The following is a 26843-nucleotide window of genomic DNA, read 5'->3' on the forward strand; positions in this document are numbered from 1 at the left end:
TTTACTCATTTTTAGATGTTAGCATTTTGTAACATATTTTTCATAGAAAAATATCCAGAATGAGAGCATTTAAGGATTTTCTGAATAGATATAAGCAGAAAGGGTGGTAGAAACTTTCAGACAGTGGGGAGGCAGACAAATGTTTTCTAATTTTACAGCTTCAAAATAATTACTTATAAATATCAAAATTTACCATGTATTAAGTTTTTAATATCTAATTAATTTAAAAGAATAATTAAATATTTGTATGGTAATAAGAATTGTAAGAATGAACAGTGAAGAATAATAGAAACTGAAGAATGAGTAACATAATCTCATATTAAATATATCATGCAGATTTTTGAAATGAATTGCCACATTATTTAAACAAAATAAGATAAAGCTGAAACAAATGAAGGTAATTATTAAATGTGACTATTGAACGATATATATTAAGAATTCACCTTATATTGTTAAATTATGTTGTTGGACCCTATAATAAGTGAAATCAATTGTACGTTAAAGAATTTCTCAAAAACAAATTTGGATTGTTCATTTAGCTATTGCTGTTATTATTTGGCGAAATAAAATTCTATTTCTCTATAAAAACAAAATATTTATAAAAATTTTTTGATGAAAAGTATTTTGAGGAGAATACCTTTTTCTGAAAAAATTCTAAACAAATATTTTTTAACTATTATTTTCTTTTCCTTTAAAAAAAAATTTACCTAATAAGAAGTATTTATACAATGTAAAATTCATACAAATTTCTTAAACATTCCAATTTTTTTAAAAAGTTTTCAATAAATTTGATGTGCATTAAAAGGAAAGAATAGATAAGATTTAGTTTAAAAACATAAATTACAATGTTAAAATGGTTATAAAATACAAAAATAGTTCCAAAAAATGAAAATTGAAGTAAAAAAAATTACCTTCAATTTTCCATCGTTATTGCCATTATTACCTTAAACTATAATAATCTCCCCAACACAACCCTTCAATAATTCAAACAAGTTACAATAGTAGTACATGCATTCATTATTGAAATAAAATTTCAAATCTCATGAACAAAGGGAACTTCTTTAAAATTATATAAGCAATACACTAAATTTTCTAAAACATAAATTTATTTTGTTTTTCATATTTAAAAACTAGCCGCCCTTGCCGACCAGCTGGTTTGCTAAGCAAATAAATGTCTTTTAATAGTTTCTTCGTCAAAATATTTTTAAGCTACAAATTTTGTCAGTCGTATAATTCACTAATATTATTATAAAGGTCTTAAGCCATAATGCACTATGTATCTCAAAATTTTAAATTATAGTGTAAATGATATAAAATACATATTTTACTGAAACCAAGCACTATTTTTCTTTTTAAATGAGTACTGAAACCTAGAGTCATTCAGCATTTAAGTTTTATCTGCACCATGGAATAATTTTCATGATTTATGTAGTATTGCAAGAATTATTCAACAAAAATTTCTCAGATTCATTATAAAATTCTGTTTTTGATTTAATTTCAGAAGGAAATAAATGGCATCAATAATAATATTTTATCTTGTTTAAGTTCATAATTTTTTTAAATATATTTATAAAGTCTAAATTTTATACAGTCCTTTGGTTCTAAGGAATCATATTCTGCAAAATATTTTTGACACTAACTTTTAATAAATAAATGAACGTTTCTATCTTCCTCTATCAAATCTGGTTGATTTAAGAAATTTTGAATAGAATAGTTTAGAAAAATCAACATTTTTATAATCTTATGCCAATTAGATTATGTCTTGCGGTGCCCTGGGTATTGTATCTTGAGGTGTTCAGAGACAACATCTTGAGGTGTAGGGTTGATAAAATGGTCTAAAATCATTGATTCATGAAAATTTGAAAAATTTATTCAGTCATTTTTAGTGACTGATTTAACTGATTAGAGTGCAACTCTTTTTACTTAAAATATTAATGTTTCAAGAATATTTTGTTAAATATGATTCAGAGAGCAGAAGATCTAAATAAAGACTAAAAATTCATAATTTATTAGAACATTTATCCAATCAAGTTACATGAAATATAATTATTTACTTCATTTAGATAATTTTAATGCATGTATTTCTATTATTAAATGTTTACAAATTAGCCGTTGGACACTGAATTCAAAGGTTATATATTAAACTATGTTTGATTAAATAAAGATAATTTATTGAAGTAATAAAGTAGATATTTTAAAAGACCATTCTTGGGACATGGCAGGGCACTTGACGTAGGTATAAGCTGAAAAAACAAACCAGAAAAAGCTAAATCAACTGAAAAGGCCAATTACATTAATTTATCATATAACCTAGAATCATACAAACAGAAAAGAAATGGCAATTCTTTTTATTGAAAATAGCAAATTAAATATCAGTTAGCATTTCCTTTTTTTTACAATATGAAAAAAAAAATGACATGTTATTGTACTATGTATCTATTTAATAACTGAAACATGTTTGTGATTGGTTCATAAAAATGCAGATTATAAACAAAAAAAAAATATCCCTAAAATTTTCTTCTTTACAAATTTACAGTCTTCCTTTTAATTTTACACACGTTATTTACATTTTAAATACAATTAGAAAAATTTGTTGCTTTAATATTAAAAAAAAAATGGTCATGTCTCCTCCTCGGAACTGGATTCCGATTCAGACAGAACTTCTGTATTAACTTGAGCTCTTATGCTTGGCTCGATGATATTCAAGCAAATATCATATTCTTGGTCCAAACCAAGGTAACTGTCACTTATAAAATAAAGTTTGTATAAAACTCTGCCTGTCTTCTCAGGAGTATAAAACACAAGCTGAAATAGAAAAAAATGTATATGATTAAAAAAAATGGTTATAAGAGATGATAGTAAAGTTCCTAATTGCAAAAACTAATTTTTAAAAGACATGATAAGGTGTACATATTGTTATTATATATATATATATATATATATTTATATATATCGGCGATGATTCCATTTCAAGAACCAGAACTAAATATCCTATATAATTTAAGATATTAATACAATACATATGTATGCATCTACATTTTAAAACAATTCCATACTTTTTCCTATGTCTAGTAAGGTTGTGGAATTTGAAAAATAGAGTAGATTTTCTGTTTCAAACATATATTTGAAAAAGGAAAATGTCGTAACATTTTCTGCTTTAGATACCTCTCTACAATCCACACTATTTCAGTACATAGATTTCAACAGCTGCCATGCTTTGGACTTGGCTAAAACATCTTCTGACGTAACATTTTCAGCTTTAAAAAAAAAATCATTCATTGATAATAAAAATAAGTTGAGGACTTTAAACAAAAGATTGGATTTCAATGTCTAAAGCTTTTTTAAGTTGCATCAACACATTCAACCAGTTTTTATTACATACATAAGGAATGCCTTCAGAGTATTCAGCATCTCTATACGTAATTATTGAGGTCCTTGAACATATCATGTATTAGTACATGAATGCCCTAAGCATACAGCATTTTTTTTTTTTCCACATTGGGAATCGACTCACAAGTTACGATTATGAATCTTTGATTTCAACTAAAAGGCAAGGATTAGTAACATGACAATAGAATTGCATCGGAAATTAAATACTGCAAAGTAAATATAAAAATTCAGGCATTAGAATTTACATTTATTATAATCATTACATAAGAAAAAATAAATATAAAAAAATTAAATTATTATTTTAACTTAGTTGCTGCATGTTCAGTTGTACTACATTGTTCAAATAATCTATTGAGCAACTGCTAGTTCACATTACCTGTCATCATTAAATTGGACATTGGGAGTGGGGTTTCAGCAGAGAGAACACCTTAAATTTTAGATTGTATGTCAACATTTCCAATGGAGCTACATTGGTGTTGAAATCTATCTTTTGAAAGAATCTAATGCTTTCTTTGGAAAAAATCGGATTTTAGATCTTTTACAATGAAAGCCTAACTCCAATAAGGTCAAAGTACACAAGTACTTATTTCTTCAATATAATGTATATTTAAAGTGCATTAGAAAAAAAAAATGTATGAAGTTAGTACGTCCATTTTCGAATTAAATCCCACTGCTATCTTTTAGTTTATTCTTCTATTGTTTTTTAGTTGGCATCTAACTAACGTTACAAATTTTCAAATTTATGATTAGGAATGATGACTCTAAACACACAGGGACAGCATAAGTTGCACATTTCTGGAGCTGATCCTAGCATATACAATAGAGCATCTATTCAACCACCTTTTATTTATTGATATTTACATTTTTGGCAGATTTAAGTATTTTTGACTCTTGGTAATACTCATTATGAGGCCCCATTTTTAATAATTGCTAAATTCAGTTTCACATTTCAACATATTTTTAATGTAATCAACACATAAAAGGTTCATTTTAATTTAATTTTTTTATTTCAGCAACTTTGTAAAATTATGACTTTTACATACGTATTTCAAGGGGAAAAAATATGATCACTCTGATTTTTAATAAATTAACCATCACTGTAGGTTAATGTTTTTCTTAATTACAGTAAAAACGTTTAATTATTATGAATGGTTATAAGAAAATGATAAATTTCAAATTAATTAAAAATTATCTAACAGGCTTTGTCAAAAGCAATATAACAAACAGTTAAATGAATAATTAATATTCCATTATGTTCATTACTGATTTTTATAATTGTGTATAAATACACTTTCCTGCTATTTTTTAATTAACAGGATTTATATTCTTTATCAATTTATTTATTAGTCAACAAGGCCAATAACATTATTTAATTGATCTGCTTGCAGTCTTGGGAAGCAGCTACTGTGTTTATTCCCAATATTACAAATGATAATTTTACATGAATTTAAACTCTATTTTGAGATTCATGTCAAATCCTCTCCCACTCTTCAGTTCTACATGTGTATAAAATAAATGCCATTTCAGTTATAACCAAGGAAATTTTTCTTTTTGTACATTACAACATTTTTAAACACAATTACTGATAATGAAATGCTTATGTTTAGAATTAATGAGTTTGCATACCTGCTGTTGAGCTTTGTTAAAAATATAAGGCACCCTTTTCATAGCTATCAATTCCTTTTCTTCAACACTTCCCAGGACAAGAAACCAGCCCTCCTCTTTTTGTTTTGGGAATTTAGGAGCAATGGCTTTTCTGTCACCCTTTGGTTTGCTCAATCTTTGCAAATTCACATTTAGTACATATTCTTGATCAGCATGAACATCCAACCAATGAGCATCTGGTCGTCTGCCATCTAAATAATGAAAAGATTTTAAATGAATGGAGCATATACAACAATAACAAACAAAGTAACAACAACTGAAGAATAAATACTCCTTTTAATATTGAAACCTATATATCTGGGATGTAAGTACTAATTTATTATCTTCATTTGTAGATGGATTTAAATTAAATCAAAACTCTTAATATAAATCAAGCGTTTTTATATTTTTCGTACAGGGGTGCAGCTTTACAATTATTAAATGGATTTATTGGTGATTTTACAGTTATTCACTTAAGAATTTGAAAATATTGCTAAGCAATTAAAATAAATTTCCATCAGTATTGACATTTGTCAACACTGCTTTTAATATATGCATTTGTCAAATATTTTTTTAAAGTATCTTATTTAATATTAAAAAGATGTAGGTAAAAAATGGGTGTTAATGAGCAAACAGATAAATATGAATAGAAGCTTAGAAATAAGAATTTAATTCAATTTTGATTAAAAATCTTCATCAGTACTGATATTTGTCAATAAAGATGAATAATACTCCCAACTCCCAGAAAACATAATGACCTCTTAATCTGATCCTTTATTATAATATTTCTTATTACACATCACTGGCTGTGATGTTTGGCCGCCATTGGAGCGATGTCTGCGGAAACGATTGGCAAGATTCGCCACCATCATTGAGGGTTATATTATATATATATATGATGTGATTAGAAGAGCTTGTGTTCCAAAGGGAGAATTATAGTTGTGCTTTTGATTTGAATTTAAATAGATATTTCTAAATAAAAGTCTGAGTGGTCTGAGTGCTGCGTTTTGTTTGAGTTATGTGTCTTTTTTAAGAAGTATAACACGCTTGTGTCATTACACTGGCTAATAATAAAGATACCATTTTGGAATTTTTATGTACCATTTTAGATAAAACAATTTCTACTAGATATATTAAATGTTCAATTTCAAAATTCTTTAATTTTTATAAAAATCAATATGTAGTAGTGGTTTAAGTCAAAAATTGTTTAGAATATACTCTAGTATTGAAATTTTAAAGTGGCCAATACACACCCATTTTATTCATGAAATTCTATTCATATCTGGTGGTGCATACCTGGTGCTTTATTTATGGTAGTCATGTTTTGAGTATTGAACTTATCCAGATTTGCAGGCAAAGGTAGCAATATAAACATACTCCATATATCTCTAAATAAAGCCAGGGGAAAGGGGTATATAGAACAGAAGTATTGTCTTTAATTTCAATGCACCCATCCAATCCAATAATTATGGAAAAGTTACAAGCTAATATGCCTTTCAGATACATTTAACAAGGTTGAAGCCACCTCAAAATGAAACATGACAACCCTCCTCTTTCCAACAATACACAAGTTACTTGAGATCAATGGCTAAGAATATAATATCTAGAATACACATCTTTGAAAGAAAATTAATTTCAGTATCTTAGAAAGAGAGAAATAATCTATTTTAATAAAATCTTTATGACAAATTATTTCTATCACGGAATCAATTACCTTTTTGATTTTATAACATAAAAGGGTCATTATAATCTTTTAGCATATTAAAAAAAAAAAAAACATTTTACTCACGAAATTCTTTTAGATTCAAAGATCTCATTTCTTCATTAGATGATTCATCCCACCAACCTTTAATAGCAGCACTCAAACTGATGACAGGCAATGTTGTCAAAGTTTGATAGATCTAAAAGTATAATACAACTTTCATATTATATAATGTATATGTGTAAATGACACCATATTATGCATACTATAAGGATTACAAATTCAGAAAAAATTAAGTTTATCCTTTTAAAATAATGAAACATATTGCTTCTGGAAAAAAAATTTGAAAGATGAGTCTGATTTATAATTTTTTTTTTTTTTTTTTTTTTAGTTTAGTTGACTTTTTTTATTTAATTATTCTCAAAATAGAAATATTCCCTTTAATTGACTCTTCTAAAAAAATTTGAACCTTCATATGGTAATATAAATATCATATAAATTTGAACCTTCTCAATGGTAATGAATTGTTATCAATAATATTACATATGCATTCTTCATAATATAGTACAAAATGTAAAAAATTATAATCATTTCTTATTTGTTTCTCGGCAGTAAACTGTTAAACTGTCACAAAACAGTTTTCAAATAAGAAAATATTTTGATACAAGAACAAAATTATTGTTATGTTCTGTATGAGAAGTCAAATTGCTCAAAAGAAATCTGATTTAATATTAAATAAAACATCTGCTTACATCTTGCATCTTTGATTCTTCCAAAACATCCCAAAGAGCAGATTCCAGCAATTCATAATTGTTAGTAATTATAGATATGAGTAAAGGCAAAGATTCAATGGGTTCTTTTTCTACATCATTTCTCTTATCTGTACTGAACCTATTAAATTAAGAAGAAACAAATATATTTTTTTTTTACACCAGCAGTGTACTTGGCACTCAGTATTATGAATTGTGCACTGTCATTAAGTTTAACCATATTAATATTCTATTTTTTTGCTACTTGTGAATTATTATAATATAGACCACATTTAAATCATAGTTAGAAGATAAGGATGATAGATTAAGAGATACTCTTTCACTTAAATTCTACAGCACACAAGCAGGAGGATATTCGGTTTATTTACAGAATTAACAAGCACCAGACTCACGTATATATTAAGGAAATTTTCTATTAAAATTTGTTAAAAAAAAAAAGACATTTGAATGAAAATGGTGGATAGAGGATTAATTGTTTTGCTAAGCTTTTAAAAAATTATTTTGTAAAAGTCTTTTTTGCAAATTTTTGAAAAAATAATACATAATTACAAAACTTAATAAATGATAGATAAAAATTTCACAATCTTTCAAAATAATAAAAATAAATTTGATTTTTTGTTTTTTTTTACTCAATAGAATGAACTGATTTGAGATAATAAATTTGGCAAAGATATACTATGGATAATATAGTAGCATATAATATGTGGGAATTGCTTGGAAATAGTATATAAAAATACAAAATTTTATTGGTTTTCTTTAACTACAGAAATTATAATCACATGAAAATGCTCTTTACATCATCTTACAATGCATAAAGCCATTGCTTCAATAAAAAAAAAAAAAAATATCCTTTACAACAATTTTTATTACAAAAGTTAAGATTACAGAAATTATGAAAAAATTAATTATATTATTTTCCTAGTTCTTTTCTCTACTCAGAATCACTGCAAAAACACTGGAAATTTAATAAAATATCTCACTTTTAAAACAAAAACAAAAAATATTTTAAGAAATATTAAAATTACTCTTGCTAAGCAAGTTAAATTACGTTTTTATGTTTGTCTAAAAATTTTTAAACAACTCAAGTAACAATAAAAGCTTTTACATGAGTATTAGAATAATACATTGCAGCATAAATATAAAAATAGTACAATTATATGTATCTAATAATATATATTATTAATTATATATTCTTATTCAAAGATTGGAACAAGAGAAACTTTTAAAATATTACTTGAAATATTTCTTTCTTTAACAAAGTATACGAAATTAATTGTTCTAAAATTTTATAAATCAATATAAATTCCATTTTTTATAACAAATAATATTACATGTAAGATATTAATTTTGAGACATAATTCTAGTAACAAATAACAATCGCGTTTTTAACTTAAAAGGCAAACAATTACAAATTATTGTTTTTAAAATTGAAGCATCAATTATTAAAATACTAATAAAAAATGCTTTAAAACAAGTCCTATTTTAAGTGAATTAAAAAGTTTTAAAAGCTGCTTTTGTAGAATTTTAACACTTATAATTTTTTAACTCCTAAATTTTTTTTAAAAGCTGCCTTAAGCATTTAATTTTTCTTTCTTTCTTTCTTTTTTTTTTTTCTTTCAATTCTTTGAGCTGATACTCTGTTTCCTCTTTTCTTTGAAATTTTTGCTCACTTTCTTTCCTTCTGTTCATGGCTTCTATTTATACTTACATTTCATTTTCGGCTCATAAATTCCTTGCATTTAAAATCAATTGTTTTAATACTTCAAAATTACTTATTCTACCAATTGCTTAAATCCTGTCATAAACCATTCTTTCTGCAATGAACGTTTGCTCTTTTATATTCTCACATAAATCATCTTTATAGATTGAAAGTTCCCTCTCTATATTACTGTCTTACCATAGGAAAGTATTATTATTTGTAACAATGAAATAGCATCATTACAAAGTTGCAAGAGAAAATCGAATCAAAATTAATATCGCTCTTTGTTCTTTTAAAAGTGAAATACGATCTTCCCAAAAATTTCAATAAGATTGTTTTTAACACATTTATTAGCTTATTGCACTTCTTATCATCATACCCTTGAAAAACAAACTATCATATAATCATTTAGTGTCATTAGGTTTCGGATGCAGATAAATGATAGTGTGAGAGCGCCGCTCGCGCTTATGTTTACTGCACAATGTTTTTTTATTAGCAATTTTGTTGATATTTAGATATTTTTACAAATTGACCTGCCTTTTCCCTGATTTTTCAAGATCGATAAAATTCCCTCATTTTTCTTTGATATACTTGATTTGTTGGTTCTATTGCTGCTCTGTAGGATCTGGAATATTTTATGTTGCCCTTGCACAATTTATGCAATTGAACTTAATATCACTTAAAGTAATCAAAACAAATATTTTTCTTTTATATTAAAAAAAATATTTTATATTTATTATTATATAATTACTTTTAAATGGTTAAAAATATCAGTACATAGGCTTATTAGCCAATCACCAATATAAAAAAGTAATCTAATTGTAATCTATGAGTTACCTCAGCAAAGGTAAATGCTTCGTTTCAATGTGAGGTAATGTGAGCAATGTATTGTCATCATGCCACCGTGCCTGCAATATCATTTGCAGCAGAGTCATAGACAAGAGAGTAGGAGCAAGCCATCCTTTATCAGAAGAAACATCAATCATAGCCTATAAAAATGAAACATTTGATTATGCAGACGACTGTATTGAAGGTCCAGTGCAATATCAGTAGACGCTTAACTTTTAAGAAATATCTATAATATCTCTTCAAACGGGAATTTTGATGCAGGTACAAGAAAGTACATTTCTATTTAACATTATCATTGGAGGATAAGATTTTTTTCCAGTCAATTACAGAAATACATGCAGATTTTAAGATTTATACTCTACATCTTCTTCTTCTTATTTTTTTCTCATTAGCAATAAATTCAGCCATTACACACACAATGTCTTTAGTTCCTGGTCATGAAACTTTCAAAAGTTGCTAAAGATTGAATATTATCACTTATCATTACTATTAACAAAGGTGAAAAGTGCATTAGTGTGTTGACGCTGCATTAGACAGATCAACTCTGAGCTACAGAATTTGACACATATACACTTTGGAGGAAGAAAATGTGTACCTCAGAGCAGATAATTTGAAATTTTTTTCTGGAATATCAAATAATTAAAGATTAAGTGAAACGTTTGCATTTTTCTAAACCCCTGCAAAATATAATACAAAATTAATTTTTGCACCAGTTGAAAATTTTTATAACTATCTTTTAAATAATAGCAATTCAGTTGTCCCGGAACTTTCTCCTAAATTTCTTTTATATATATGTTATAATGAAACTCAAATCCGTTTTTACCTTTCTAAACTTTTACTTTACTTACAATTTCATAACATAATTTCTTTTCTATTGTAGAAGAAAAATCTAAAGAACAAAGATTCTGAAAATTATCTGCTTAGTTTGCACAAGGAATCAAAGAGTTAAAATACATTATAACTAAAGACAATGTGAATTTGGAATAGATTATTAACTTAATAGAATATTATTAAAATATATATGACAAACTATTAATGGTCATTAAAATGTTATGAGATTTGACTTTATAGAAACATCTGTACAAAGAATAAATAACAAGTTATGGTTGATATTGCAGCTTCTATGCATTTTAAGGATTTAAAAAAAAAAAATTGTTGAGAGAATCATGAATGTCAAATTATGGATAGGATATTTTAATTGAAACTAAACACAAATAATATTCAGCCAGAAAACCAGTCAGTCATCAAAGATGGCTAATCATGAATAAAGTTATAATTTAAAAAGCTCTCCTGCTTGACAAAAATTATATATATATATATTTTTATAACTCATACAATGTAACACTGTAAAATATAACTTGAGTGGACTTTGATAGGATTTAAATGGTTGAAGTACTCATTCCAATCAACTCATAGATAAAAATAGTAGGAGAAGGGATAAAATTTTCATTTTCTCTTAACTTGTCCTTATACTTGAACATAAAAAACATATATGCATAAACATATAAATGTGGTGTAATTGTAGCTTCAATGTTGTAAATAGCTTTTTGATAACTATAACAGCTTTGAAGTTAGAGGCCTAAAAGTAATTTCCAACCACTAACTTTAGTAACTTTTAAATCTAAACTTGTAACAGGTTGCTGAAAATTTTCATAAGTTGTATTTTATTCCATATTCTTTTATTGTCATAGTTACCATTGCAGTGAAATTGAAAACGGCAGATGGACTTCTTGTAATTTTGGATAAAAAGGCTATGTATTTTCTTCTCTCATCTTGTTGACAGGGATTTTTTCAAACATATTCATAAATTTTAAACAAAAATCAGTTGTTGCAATTTTAGTTTTAAAATACAAAAGACCAAACTATTCTACAATGAAAAGTTAGAAAGTTAGTCATTCTACAATACATACATCATTTTTATATACACAGAATTCATATATTAATAAAAAGAAATAATTAAAATAACAAAAATATCAGACATATTAATTTGCAAAATACAAATGGTATATCTGACTTTCAAAATATATACCTGTATTATACGGATGGCTTGATCGAGAACAGACTTCAGATCTGTATAGTAATCAGTACATGGCAGTTGAAGTCGACTGAAATGAGCTTGGAGTAATAAGTTAGCTTTTGTATGAGGACTATCATAAGTGAATGAGTCAACTTCTAGCAGACATCTTAGAGCCAGATCTCTATAGAAAATAAATTATAACATTAAAATAATATTTTTAATTATATATTAAATGACATGCGACAGGAATAGTAATTAACTAAGTTTTATTTGAAGTTAAAACAATGAAGGACTTCTTGTAAATGTCTCTCAAAATAAAGAAACATAAGCTTGATTTCCACAGAAATATGAAAATGGAACATTAAATTTCTAGGACTTTTGTAATCACCTAGATATTTCAGTTTTTAAAGAGATTTTAATTAGTTATATAAATATGAATAATCCCCACATCACTCATATATCTATTATTTGAGAAATGGCAGATTTAGGGCAATTTTGCCACCGCATTTCAAATTTTCTCATTAAATTTCTGATGTTTTGATAAACTATCAAACAAGTGTTTGAATCATTGATGGAGCAGAAATCCTATCCTAAACTATTGATTTACCAATAATCCATGTTTGTTTGTTGTAATTTCATTTTTAAACTACACAGATATTAACCATCTTTAGTTTCCAACAATGGGAAAAATATCATGATATTAAATATTTGATAAAACAAAACAACAACAACAAAAAAATGATTTCAATGTTACATTAGGCATATCACTCACTCAGTCTCACATGCACACACACAAGATTGGCAAAAGTTAAAAAAAAAAAAATTTCATGCCTATTAAATTATCATTAAAAAACAATTTTTTAAAATTTTGAAACAATGCAACATTTATTATTATTATTAGGAACAATTTATTGAGTATAACATTTTTTATACAATTGCAATTATATTAATATACAATTTCACTCTATTTTGCATAATTTTATCAATTTTTCATTTTAGATCTATATAACCTTTATTTTCCAATGAGACTGATTCTATTAAACAATAGTTAAGACAGAGGATCTAGTGTTAAAAACCATACCACAGAAATAATTTGCTTGTTATTCATTTTTTTAAATAAGTTTTAAAAAGTACTCATTTTTAAAATGCTATTCTTACTTTTAAAGTAATAATTTTTTTTTAGGAAATGACAAACACAAACAAACAATTTCAATTTAAAATTTAGAGAAAAACAGAAATGCGTAATATCTTATCTTGTTATTTTATCTATCTAATAATACAGTTTCTATATTTTTTATTTTATTTCTTAAATTCATTGTACAGCAATAGTAATTTTCTATGGTTTTTACTTACAGGATAACTCCAAGAAAGTATTTTAACTCTATTAACATAAAAATACCCACAATTTAATGCACTGAATCTAGTGATCATAAAAAATTCACTGATGCAAAAGAAACTAATATACAAAATGTAACAGGATTTTTTCTTCTTCAGATTTTAGCAGGATATAGGTTACTAGAAAGCAGCACCACTTGATCTAATACCAGATTTAATATGTAATTAGTACCATTTGCAAAACAACATACTGGAGGGAAAAATAAGATGTAAATAAGATTACTGAAAGGATACTTCATTGCTTCATCAAATAAAAGATAAATACCAATTATATGTAGTAATTGTTGATCTAGAATAATTGCATATTTTTGGGAGACGAAGGGAAGAAAGAAGTGTTTAGATTATTATTGAAATAATATTAATTTAAATTTAAATTTACATACCTATTTTATGTTTAATTATCATGGACATTAAAAAAGACTAATTAATAAAAAAATCTAAAAGATTTACATAATAATGAATAAAGTACTAGATTCTCTAAACCAAAAATTTATCAATTCTAAAATATGGGCATAGTATATGAAAAGTTCTAAAATCATATTAAACAAGACAGAAAAAAATTTACTTATTAATGGCATCTTCATTGTGACGAACTGGAAGTTCTTCATATTCAGTAGTACCACAGAGAATGTTTAGCATATCTACAATTGTAGCTTCTTTGTATAATTTCTGAGTAAACCACAAGATTGTTCTATGATTTAGATAATAATAGGAGCAAATCTTTCCTAATACTGTTGGAGAAACAGTTCTTTCATCCTTAAAATAAGAAAATCAGGCCAAAATTTAAAGTTTAATTTTAAAAATGAATCAGTTTAAAATTTTAAATAACAATTAAATGAAAAAAATTTATAGAAAATAAAGGGAATCATGAAGAAACAGGAATCATACTCACATCATCAATAGCTAAACATCCAGCCTCTGCTAGAGTGCCAAGACATTGGTTAATAAGACCCGACAGAAATTTATTGATTTCTTCTCCTTCTAAACTTTCCAATCCATAATAACTAAAATAATAAAAATAAAAATTTCAGTTCACTTTTAATGTGAAAGCCAAGTTCCCAGTTGAAAAACAGTAAATCAAATAAAATAGCAATCAATACATTATGAACATGCAATTTTATTACAAATCAAGATTATTACTCACCCAGGATTTTGAAGAAGTCTCCTGAATAAATAAGTCCAAGTTATGTAATCTAAACATTGCTGTTTGGAACCAATAGTACCAGCAACAACTTCAGCATTTATATGCTCAGGTAATACTTTTATTAGACTGAAATTATAAAGATAAATAAATAAAAATAAAAACATTATAAAGTGTTGACAAAATAATTTTAACTCCAATATATTAATAATTATAATCTAGACATTTCATGTTTTTTTTTTTATCATTAGAAAGATACAAATAAAATGAAATCAATTAACACTCAATCCATTCCATTCAAATCCATTTCATAATGTGAAATTGTTATTAGAAATGGTAAGAATATTCTGTTGTCAATTCAATGATCACTTATAATATTTGATGTACTTAATTTATGATTTCCAAATAATAATTTATTTTTGTTTTATATCTTCTAAAATTCATATTTTAGAACTAAAATATTTTTTTTTTTTACTGGTTCTTAAGTTTTGTCTAATTCATTTATTTTTGCTTCCAATTTATATAAGAATTATTTGTGTCAATTAGTAGATTATTAATTAATTTTACATTAACATTTAATTAATTATATATAAATTATTTCATATTATTATCAAGTTTGTAAATTAACATACACATCATAGTATTAGCATTATTGAGTATCAGAACATAGTAAGCTCTTTGATGTAGATTTTAACAGATTCCCATCAAATTTTTATCATCAGTGCCTCTATTAACTCTGGATTATTAAATAAAAATTAAAAATAAAATAAAATAATAAATGTTTTTTTTTGCATTATAATAGACAAACAATAGAGCATTTTTTATACTAACCTTTCACATACAAAAAGGTGATTATAATTCAATTTCAAAACTTATACAATAAATATGGAAAGAAAATTCTACACAATATTAAATAATCCAGAATAAAATGTTCTCTACAGCCATTGATATACACAGACATTTTCAAACACTTGCATTAAGAATATAAAAAAATACTATTTTAAAAAGCTTTTAAAATTAATTAATGTTTCTTTACATCACTATATATATGTTACTTACATTTTTTGTTTGTTTTTCAAATAATTTAAAATAATATTTATTTATTTATTAATTTTTTTGGAAGGTTTCAGTCAGTTTTCATCATAGTTATTACATTTATATTTTTTGCTTTGATAATTGAAGGTAATTAATAATTGAAAGAATCAGCAAGATATTTTGATGTAGACATTTAATTATTGTATTAGAATTTGAAAAGGACTTATTAAAAGATATTGACAATGAATAACTGCTACTAAGAAGAGAACGATTGATGAAAAGTAAAAAGTTTAATTTAAATATTCAACAAATTATCTTTAAGATCTTTACTAAAATGGTACTGGAGTTTATCAATAAGAAATATCAAAAGGAATACAAAATTTAAGAAGGGCAAGAAGTTCATATTTCACCAAATTTATAAATTTTATATTTGAGGTATTAAAAAAATAACCTAGACTCCTGGCTACTGTAATCATTCAAGATAGATGCAGTTTCTCCTTATATGGATTTTTGCAGCTAAAAGAATTGAAATATTTGATGATTAAAATATCCATCAATGCTTTGAAAAGGATAGGTGAAAAAGTTCATATAAATAAAAATTTAGTCTTCTTTAAATGAATGCACATCAAATGTCTGAGATGCTGTTCCAATATAAAAATGAATTATAATGAGCATCATCATAAGTTATTTACATTAGAATAAGTTGTTTAATACATTGTAACACAATAAATATTTCAAAATTTCATTTTTGCATTTAAATTAATATAAAAGATATGCAGATTTTGAAAAACATGCAATCAATTGACAAATTTAAAAGACATGTATTTAAAAAAAAAAAAAAAAAAATTCAATAAGAGAACATGTTTTAAAAAACTAAGGTGGAAACTAAGGACATTTACCTAGATTCAACTGGGAAAGGCTCATGCAAAAATTTCTTATAGAAGTTCTTTTTAATATCTTGCACTAAAACAACAGCAACACCTGTAGTATCAAACTGTGGACGACCAGCTCTACCAGCCATTTGCATTACATCTATATAAATACAAATGATTTTAAAATTTTCTGAATATGAAAACAACTTTAAGAATTGCAAAATAATAATACACAATATAAAGAACATTTGAGCAAAAATTATTTATTTAACTGATTAATGACTTTTCTTAACCTAAAACAGTAATGCATATTTTGAAATCACAAATGAATACTAAATATCAGAAAATAAATATGAGCAAAAATTATTCATTTAATTGATCATCGACTTTTCTTAACCTAAAACAGTAATGCATATTTTGAAATCACAAATGAATAATGCTAAATATTAGAAAATGAAAATAACGTTCATAATTATGATGATAAAAAGTACAATTCAGCAGTTGATTTGGAGTTGCAGCATACCTGTAATAGGAAAATCTACATATCTTTGAACTTTCCCATCAAAATATTCAGTTCCTTTAATAACAACAAGATGAGCAGGCAAATTGATACCCCAAGCCAGAGTAGCTGTAGCAATTAAAACCTATGAAATAAGGTATATCAATGAAACAATCAAGCATAAAAAGAAATTGGTAAAATTATCAAACAAAAATAATAATACGAAATACAACAACAATAATAGTTATAATAAAAAAAGAAAATACTTGGATTTTCTGATGCAAGAAAAGTTCTTCTACTATTTTTCGATCACGCTCATGCAAACCAGCATGATGAATTCCAATGCCAAATGCGATTGTGAATTTCAAGTTTTGATCTCGAATCAGATCAACAATTGAGCTCATCTAAAAGGATTTTTACAAAAAAATTAAATAAATGTAATAGGATGTATCATCATTTTTCAGAAAATAATTTTACATCTAAACAATACAAGTAATATTTTTAATAGTATTTCAGCCATTTTCTTAGTTGAAATGAATTTTTTTTTTTTTTTTAAAGGAAGATTAAATGTTACTTTTGGATGATAAAACTATTAAAAAATAATTCTGCTGGAGACAGAGAGTGAGTATAGCTCATATTTTATAAAGAAAGATAAAATTTTAATATATTGTATATTATCCATAATGATTAGTAATAATTTATTAATAATAGTTCAGAACTGAATTTGCATTAATTATTCATAATTTGAAAGAATTATAATATTAAATTTTGTGCTTTATAGCTTAATTTCTTTTAGTAGCTAACTTGTTCTCTAGGTTACTGGATTTTAAATTATTAAAGAAGACTGTATAAGTATTCAAAATCCCACTTTTGCTGTTTTACAAGACAGAAAAATATGAATTCGATAGAAACAGGAATACATAATAATATGGATTACATTTCTAATGTTCAGTTTCAAAATATAGCATTTTAATATTGAGTGTCTGAAATTAAATGTCCTAAATTTAACAATTCCGGATAGTTTCAAAAATCTATATTACCATATATATATATATATATATATACTCCTAATTTCCAATTAAGAAATTTTGTGGAAAGTTATAATCTCTTCTCCCTCCTCCCCTCCTAAGTCAAAGGTAAGAAAACTGAATTGTAAAACTACAATGAAACTAAAAATCTGTGATTTGAAGGCAAAGCAAATATTATTATTACTTTAGAAAAAGGATTAAGTTGAATCTACACCAAGCAAATCTTACGTTATACAAAATTTATGATCTGTTCAAATGAAATAAAAATCAACCCATTGAATGAACTGATGATGCATCGTAAAAAGTGTACAACATTAAATTGCAGATGTATGAAAATCTACTTTGGAATCCATTTAGTTTAATATATCAAAGACAGTAATAATCTTTGATGAAACTTTAAAATAGCAAAATCATTGTAGCAAGAGACTTTCTGAAATAAGTTTGAATTAATTACAGCAGTAGCAACAATTTTAAGAAAAGTCAGTTATTACCATTAAAAAGCACCATTACATTAAAAAATAATTAGCATTATAAACTATTACTATTATTAAAAAGTAAATTTTTGAATTTTAAGATGCTATTCGAAAGTGTTTTTGTGAGATACTACGAGGGCAAGTCATAAATTATCTACACCTTTGACATAACTCTGCTTAAACTGTGTACACTGACTTCTGTCTGCGCTTATTTTATTGTTATGCTGTTGTGGTAATGCTATGAACGTTTGATCATAATTCTGGAATTTTCTTTCCTTCTGTTGTAGATGTATCATGTTGCTCCATCGGAAGTTTGCACCAAAGAGGAACAATGAGCAGAGATCCGATTCCTCTGGTCGGAGGGTGTCAAAGGGTCAGACATTCATTGCAATATGGGGGAAGTGCACTATCACATAAAACTGTGTTTTTGTGGCTCGAGAAGTTTAAAAGTGGTCAAACAAGTGTAATGCATGAAGAGGGAGTAGGACAGCTATCAACTTCCAGTACAGATGACAACATTCAGCAAGCTCGAGAGATGGTTCTGGCGAATAGGTGAATCACTATCGATGGCTAGCATCTGCTTTGAACATCAGTCATGGCTCTGCCCATCAAATCATCCACGACGAGCTCTGTTTTCATAAAGTCTGTGCATGGTGGGTACCAAGAAAGCTTACTGCAGAACGCAAGCTCACTTGTGTTAGGGTCTGTCAATGCTTACTCACTCGCTTCAACAACGAAGGTGATGCATTTTTAAGCAGAATAGTCACTGGAGATGAAACATGGATTCATCACTATGAGCCAGAATTAAAGCGCCAGAGTATGCAGTGGAAACACCTTGGACCTCCGATGAAGAAAAAATTCAAGACTGGGCCATCTGTAGGAAAGATTATGTTAACTGTGTTTTGGGACACAAAGGGGGTCATAATGGAAGAGTTCATGGAAAAGGGAAAGACGAACAACACTGTAAGATATAGTTAAATGTTGGAAAAGAAGCTGAAGCCAGCAATTCGCAACAAACACTGAGGTTTGTTGTCGAAGAAAGTTTTGTTGCTGAATGATAATGCACGGCCGCACATGGCTCATCACACTATTGAAGCCATCAACAAGATTAAATTTGAGTTATTGGTACACCCTCCCTACATTACAGCCATCTGCTTTCACTTGTTTGGGCCACTCATGGATGCTTTGCGTGGTTGCCTATTTGCCTCAGATTTAAACGTGTAAAATGCGGTGCAAAAGTGGCTTCACAACCAACCAAAACCCTTTTATTCGGAAGGAATACATAATATCGTTGACCGTTAAGCCATGTGCATTGAAAAGGAGGGAGATTACATAGAAAAATGATGGGCCTAGTATAACCCTAGCTTCAGAAACTGTAGAATGAAAAGTGAAGAAAATTTGTGACTTGCCTGCATATTTTCGGAAAAATGCCCACTCCTTAACTTTTAATTAATTGAAATTTTAACTAAATTTTGGACACTGAAAGACTGATGGTGATTTTTTTTCCTTTATGGAGGAATATTTATGTCAAACATCATTAAGGTTTCATAAAAATTGCAGATTCATATAAAGAATGCAAGGACACAGATACATATATACAATTTAGATCAAATATTTCAAATGAGATGCTTAGTATAATAAAGTTTCTTATCTTAGAATTCTTTTTTCTCTCAAATATATGCGACAGCAGCTATTTAAACAATGCACATTATTATAAAATGTTAAATATTTATAAATCAATAGTTAAAATTTTTTTCTAAAGAGAAAAACTGTATGCAGTGCCAAATTAATTTGGGAATGAAATATTAAATAATAAGTGAAATGAAATTGAATGAAAAATTATTTCTTTTAAGCCAAAATGTATATTAGCTATTGTTTTTCTTACAATTTAAAAAAATAATAAAAAAAAAAAGGCCTTACTAGAATTTTTGAATTTTTAATATTTCTAATAATATCTACATATAGAGTTATAAGTCAGAGTTCATAAATTCCAGTGCTACGAAAACAGGAATCATATTTTTGTTATTAAAAATGATTTTAAAAATTTCAACATAATCTTTCAAACTAAATCGGATGGAAAGAAGGCTTTAGGAGAGTTTCCTTAATTTCAATGTAACTATAATCAGCAGTTTCAAATTCCCACTTAAAGAAATATAATAAAAGAATCTAATCCTCAAAATCTGAACTATAAATATAGCCACATTATAAAGATCAGTAAACATTATGCGATTTTCATTTTTATATAAATTTACACATTACTGTCAAATGAGTGGAAAGATTTTTTAAAAAAAGATGGCAACATATATTTACAAATTATTGATTAATTTAGAGCCCAATGAAAATAAAATTACCTCTGCTTGATCCATATGTACCCACTGTTGATGATTATTTCCTGCAACTAAATAAGCAATTAAATCGATTGCAGTTAAGCGTGTCTGTCGTCGAGATGATACAAATACCAATGCTGGTTTGTCAGGAGAATGTGTTTGAATGGCTAAGGGAAAAAAAAAAAAAAAAAAAAACACTATTATCATAAGAAAAATGTTCAGAATTCATAAATAGTTTCAGAAATGTTCAGTGCATTTCATAAATAGTTTAATTAAACTAACCATGGTAACATATTTAGGAAGAATTTTATAAGCATGTTACCTTGGAAAGTTGGCTTATTCATTAAAGCCATACGAGGACAATAATGTTTTCCATGATGTCCAGAAACATGAATTTCCAACTGTACAGGCCGCACAGATGATCTAAAGTTATACAGTCCAACCTGGAGAAAAATATATTTTTTTATGAACAAGATAATTTAGTTAAAACATTTGTTTGAAGCAAATGTAGTGAATTTTAAAATTTATTACAATAATTATTTTTAAACCAAACAATCTACTTTTCATACAAATTTACAAAACTTGAGTAAATATTGCAAAAGCAATAAAGCATAATATGAATGCTATCAAATTTAGATTTAACTTGTTAATTCCAACTCTTTATTTCAAAATGTTGGAAAAAGAGAATTGTCTTCGAGATATGCATATATATCTGATTATAAAAGTAAAAGAATGAAAAATCTTCTTAAAGTCATTGCCAATATATTGATATACAAAACTCAAACTACTATCTATATAATACAATTATATAGATAGTAGTAGTAATATTATAATAAAGAAAATGTCAACTTTTTAATATGTTTTTTTCTTTTCTTTACAAATTCAAACTTAAGACATAACAGGTAATTTGAATTTCATGACAGTTAAAGAAGTGAAGGTTGATCACATGATAAGCTTCATTTTAAATTTAAAAATAAAGAATAAAATTTCTGCAAGCACAATGGCAATAAATTATATTTTCCCTCCAAAAATCAAAATAAAAAGATACAATAAAAATATTTTTTTAAAAAAACGGAGCTCATAAATTAAAACAAAGAAAGAAATGAAATTGTTACATCTTTTATTCCAAGCCAGTGACCAATATCAGATGCATTTGCTAAAGCAGTAGATAGACCAATAACCCTTAGATTTCGCTGGGTATGAGCAGAAATAAAATTGGTGCGGGATACAATAACTTCCAGAACTGGACCTCTATCTTCCCCTACATGAAAAAAAAAAAGAACTTAGTGCCAATTTTTCTCTTAAATACTAAAATTTAACAAAACAAAAAGAACTTGTCTAGATAAAATTCTCAATATTTTAAATTGTTTGAAAATAGTAATTAAAAAATTTAGAAATTTAATATATATTATATATATATATATATATATATATATATATATATATATATAAATTATTTTAAAAAATGAGTGTTCATTTCTTAGGGAAGCAAATCATTCACCATACCTAGCAAATGTATTTCATCAATAACAATTAAAGCAACTGCTTTAACATAGTTCCTTGTCTGCCAACTTCTACTAACACCATCCCATTTTTCTGGTGTAGTTACAATTATATCTGCTTTCGCAATTGCTTGTGCATCAGGAGTAACATCACCAGTTAACTCTTCCACACTGTAAAACACAAGAAAGAATTAAATGCTATGAATAAATAATAAAAATCATTTGGGGAAGCTCAAAATATTTTTAACATGCAAATGTAAATAATAAAAATCAATCTTTAAAGCATGGAGTGCTTTTTATTTATGATGATTTTTATTTGCAGATCAGAAGAACAAGAATAAATTACACAAATCCTTCATTTCTTAACTAATAAAAATATATAACAATGTATATTATTCATCACTGAATATCTGTTTGAGCCTTATTCTCTACAATCATAGTAATAATTAGATAGCTCATGAAACCACTCCTCATCAAAGGTTACGTATTGATTTTGATCGTTTATACTAGAATTACCCTTTTGTTTTTGAAGAAGCATTGCGATTACAAGCATCTTATCAAATTCTTTTTCCTTTCCTTGAAAATATTATATTGATGAAAAAGATTATAAAATTCTTCAACTTGGCAGTTTTGGCAACAGTCTTAATAATTATTGTTAACAAATTTGCTAATTAGAAAGCACCATTCTTTTTTTCTCACTATTGAAAATTTGACTGGTGGAAAGGAACCTTGAATCTTCATAATATAATTTTTATTTATTATTATACAGTATTTATTTTACAGATATAAGTTTTCTCAGTTCTTGAACATGGTACTAAAGACTTCTTATTATAAAATATGAAATTATAAAAAATTAATTAGCTAACTATATACTTAGACAAGCACTAAAAAAAGTCACAACATAAAAATGTAAAGAGGGCACAAAGTTTAATACAAACATAGTTTATCCGATAAATTATTATGTTTATTGATGACACTAATACACATCTCTTTTAATTAAATGAAACTTAGCAGAAATGGGAAGGAGCAGCATAACAAATGATTTACAGTGCCTGCATGAATTGGACATTTTTGATATTTTATGGAAGCCAATAGATTGACTGAAGTGAATTGATTTCTATATTTAATTTGGACATTAAGCTGCAACAACATGTTTGGACATAAACATAAGGATCTATACATGAAAGAATAAAGCTTGCATTTATGTAGTGCTCTCATAAACAGAATGCTCTAAAAATATGTGATCAAATTGTAAAAATTGGAGGAAAAAAAATACCACAAACAGTTTTTTCAGTCAAACAGTATATATCTTGAAATGCCATGTAAATACTGTTCATTGAGAACAATTCAGAAAATCTAATTAATGATATACTAAATGATGATATATAGCAAAATTTTTAATGAAGTTTATTTTTGTATTTACATTATATTATATGCTAAAAGCAAAAAACATTTAAACAGATGACCAAAACCAGAACAATTTGTTACCTATGATATTTAATGATTGCAATGGTTGCACATTATATTTTTCCATTTTACAATTTATTAAAATAAAGCATACCGCTTTCTAAGCTGCTGTTGAAATCTAACCCTCCAATCTTCAATTCTTTCTCGCACCAAAGCTTTCAAAGGTGCAATATAAATAACCTGAAAGAAGAATAGACTTTTAAATAAACATCATCAAATAGCATAAAAAATAGCAAACTCATAAAAAAGCATTAAAGGATGCAAGAATAAAAGAATATGAAGAGAATTTCAAACAAACACAACAGCAAAAATAGATGTTATATGGCTAAAAATTATTATTAACAGGAAAAAAAAATCTTTCTAAGCCAACAGATTTTAAAAAAGAAAGAAAAAATTCGAGTAAAATAAAACCAAAATAATATATCAAAAGAGTACTCTCAATAATTTATGACAAAAAAAGTTTTTAAGAAAGAATTTAATAAATATAGAGAAAAATAATTCTCATTAAGATTCAAGAGTAGTTATAGAGATAAAAAAAAAAAAAAAAAAAGAAATAAGATTTATCTTATAAAATATTTTGGTTAGATTCTATAAAATCCCTTATTCTTTGATCTTCACTTATTTTTCAAATGACTTTTTAAATAATTCAATTTAATGAAACTATTTAAAAATTAATTCATGACTTGAAAAAATTACAATAACATTCATTGTTAAAATGCAATTTTTAAATATTTCTAAATAAAATATTTATAATCACTATATAATATTATAAATGAATTTATAGTCAAAATTACAAGAGTGTGTAATGACATATTAAAGCATGGTTCTATATCAAATTTGATATGTGTTTCTGTGACTATAATTATAGTTCTATGTTAAATTTTTGTTTCGATTAGGAAAAATGCATTTAAAACCCAAACAGAATTTCTAATAGTATGCCAAAAAAATTCACCAATGATAAAATTATAGAAATAGTAAAAATGTTGAATTCACATAAAAGGATATCAATACCAAGCAAGACATTGTTTGGGATAATGCCTCAGAGAGTATGCAAGAAAGTTTTGGAGAGACCACTCCTATTAGTTACATATTATATATTTGTGAAACTGGAATTAAAGTCATACTATTAAATAAAAATGCATGCAGTAAATGATTGTGACTTGAACTCGATTCACTCATGAAATATATTAAGATATAGCCGATACAAACTGATGATAGATTAAAATTAATTATAGCAAATCTATTTCATTCTCATTAATAATAAAGATTTTCTACTATATTATTTCCTCTATTTATTATGAAATGCAGGGTGTCCATTCTGCCCATGGTCTAAAAGCTAATTTCTAAACAGTTACAAATTGATATACACATCTATTTTTGAAGAAGCTTTAAATGGTATAAGAAATTACAGTTGTTTGAGTCAATAAATGCCTTAATAGGATATATATAAAAAACAAAATAAGATATATAAAAATTTGACACATATAAGTAGCTTCATTTTTAAAACTGTGTCTGGATGGTATATTTCTTGCATGTCCAATAAGATGGGAAGCTAGGAAATTCTTCAACATCAATAATTCATTTAAATTCCACTAGTAATTGTTCAGTATTTTAAGCAAACTCTTTATTAAATATTCTATTTTAAAAAGCAAAGCAAATTGAAAAAATTTCAAATGTGAACTGGTGCATTAGTTCTTTATTCAGACACACAATTTAAAAAGACAGCTGTTGAAAATTTTCAATAACAGGGTCATTTAATAATATTAAGCTAACACTGTTTTAAGATGAGACAAAATAATCACGAGGGGGGGAGGAAAAAAAGAAGCCACCCAGCTTTATTCTGGCATTGTTCATCATACAATCATAAAAATAGTATCATTAAAAAAGATTTATTGTACCTTTAAAAGATTTTTGAATTAAAATTTTTATAAGGGGTCATCTATATGTTGAAATAAGAACACATTTCAAAATCTTCTATGTAATCATTTACCTCATTAAATTTCAAAATTACATCAAAATTTCCCTGAAACCAAATTTCATCATTCAGGTATATTTGTTCCAAAATTATGAACTTGCAAAATTTTGATCTCTTAATGTTAAAATAAGATTTTGGATTTTTATTTATATCTTAAAAAATAATATAGTTATTGACATGAGCTCTTGATATTATGAAAAATAAAAGTATTCTACATATTTATACAGACATTTATCATAAAAAAGTTATTTTTAATATGCAGAAAAAAAATCAGTTAGAGAAGTTTTTTGTATTATTTCTAAAACGATCTGTACAGTGATCTAAAACATCTGTCCAGCATATTAGGAATGGAGTGCACGGAAGGATAAATTAGGAAACTGACAAAAAATAATGGGGGGGGGGCATTTCATAAAAAAATAAACATATTGGCCATATTATGTTAGCTCCATAAAAAAAAAGAAACATATTCTATAAAATAAATAAATAAAAAAAGAGCAATTTTCTTCCTAATTACATGAGTTCTCAGCTGATTACAAGTGGCATGTGCAATAAAAGCTGAAGGAAGATCTCTCAAAATCAGTCATCACATTACCAAAAAGCTTGGAACAAAAGCACAAGAATAGCACAAAGAAGAGAAGAAGGAATGTTATGGGGAAGAAAGAATTCTGACTTCTTTGAATAGTTAGTTGAAATAACTTGAAAAACCTTCCATCATCTTATGTTACTTCACGAAAACGCTGACTCAGATATGGCCAATATAAAGGGACGTTTTCCGATCCCTCCTCCCCACACCTCAAAAATGGGGAAACCCAAAAACTGAAGAAAGATTTGAGAGTACAACTGTTCCAAATGAATCTTGATATGAAGGAAATCTTTAAAAAAAAGTTTTATAAGCTTGATATTAAAGAAAAACAAATGTGATAAAATTATGACAAATACGTTTAAGATACAATAAATCTTAACTATTCCTCATTTATTTATGCATTACTAATTGAACACCATTTATATATGTAAAAATATTTACAATTTTGTACATTTCTCATGTTTTAACATGGTAA

The 26843-nt window shown here is 26.3% G+C and overlaps 1 protein-coding gene across 2 annotated transcripts in view; it reads right to left on the reverse strand.

Moving 5' to 3' along the window:
• Nucleotides 1-2080: 2080 nt before the first annotated feature.
• The window catches only part of LOC129983803 (activating signal cointegrator 1 complex subunit 3-like), a 74137-nt gene continuing 49374 nt past the window's right edge, over nt 2081-26843 (reverse strand). For both annotated transcript variants that reach the window (XM_056093439.1, XM_056093440.1), the window contains 17 exons: nt 23905-23990; nt 22348-22514; nt 21957-22102; nt 21164-21284; nt 20866-21008; nt 17280-17417; nt 17038-17158; nt 16542-16674; nt 14611-14736; nt 14359-14470; nt 14032-14222; nt 12084-12252; nt 10043-10194; nt 7489-7627; nt 6824-6935; nt 5017-5246; nt 2081-2805 (listed from right to left, as the gene is read on the reverse strand). In XM_056093439.1, coding sequence (XP_055949414.1) covers nt 2620-2805; nt 5017-5246; nt 6824-6935; nt 7489-7627; nt 10043-10194; nt 12084-12252; nt 14032-14222; nt 14359-14470; nt 14611-14736; nt 16542-16674; nt 17038-17158; nt 17280-17417; nt 20866-21008; nt 21164-21284; nt 21957-22102; nt 22348-22514; nt 23905-23990 — 2472 coding nt within the window. In that variant the 3' untranslated portion in view covers nt 2081-2619. The remainder of the gene's footprint in view (nt 2806-5016; nt 5247-6823; nt 6936-7488; nt 7628-10042; nt 10195-12083; nt 12253-14031; nt 14223-14358; nt 14471-14610; nt 14737-16541; nt 16675-17037; nt 17159-17279; nt 17418-20865; nt 21009-21163; nt 21285-21956; nt 22103-22347; nt 22515-23904; nt 23991-26843) is intronic.

The sequence above is a fragment of the Argiope bruennichi genome, chromosome 9, assembly GCF_947563725.1.
Source record: "Argiope bruennichi chromosome 9, qqArgBrue1.1, whole genome shotgun sequence".
Taxonomy (NCBI): domain Eukaryota; kingdom Metazoa; phylum Arthropoda; class Arachnida; order Araneae; family Araneidae; genus Argiope; species Argiope bruennichi.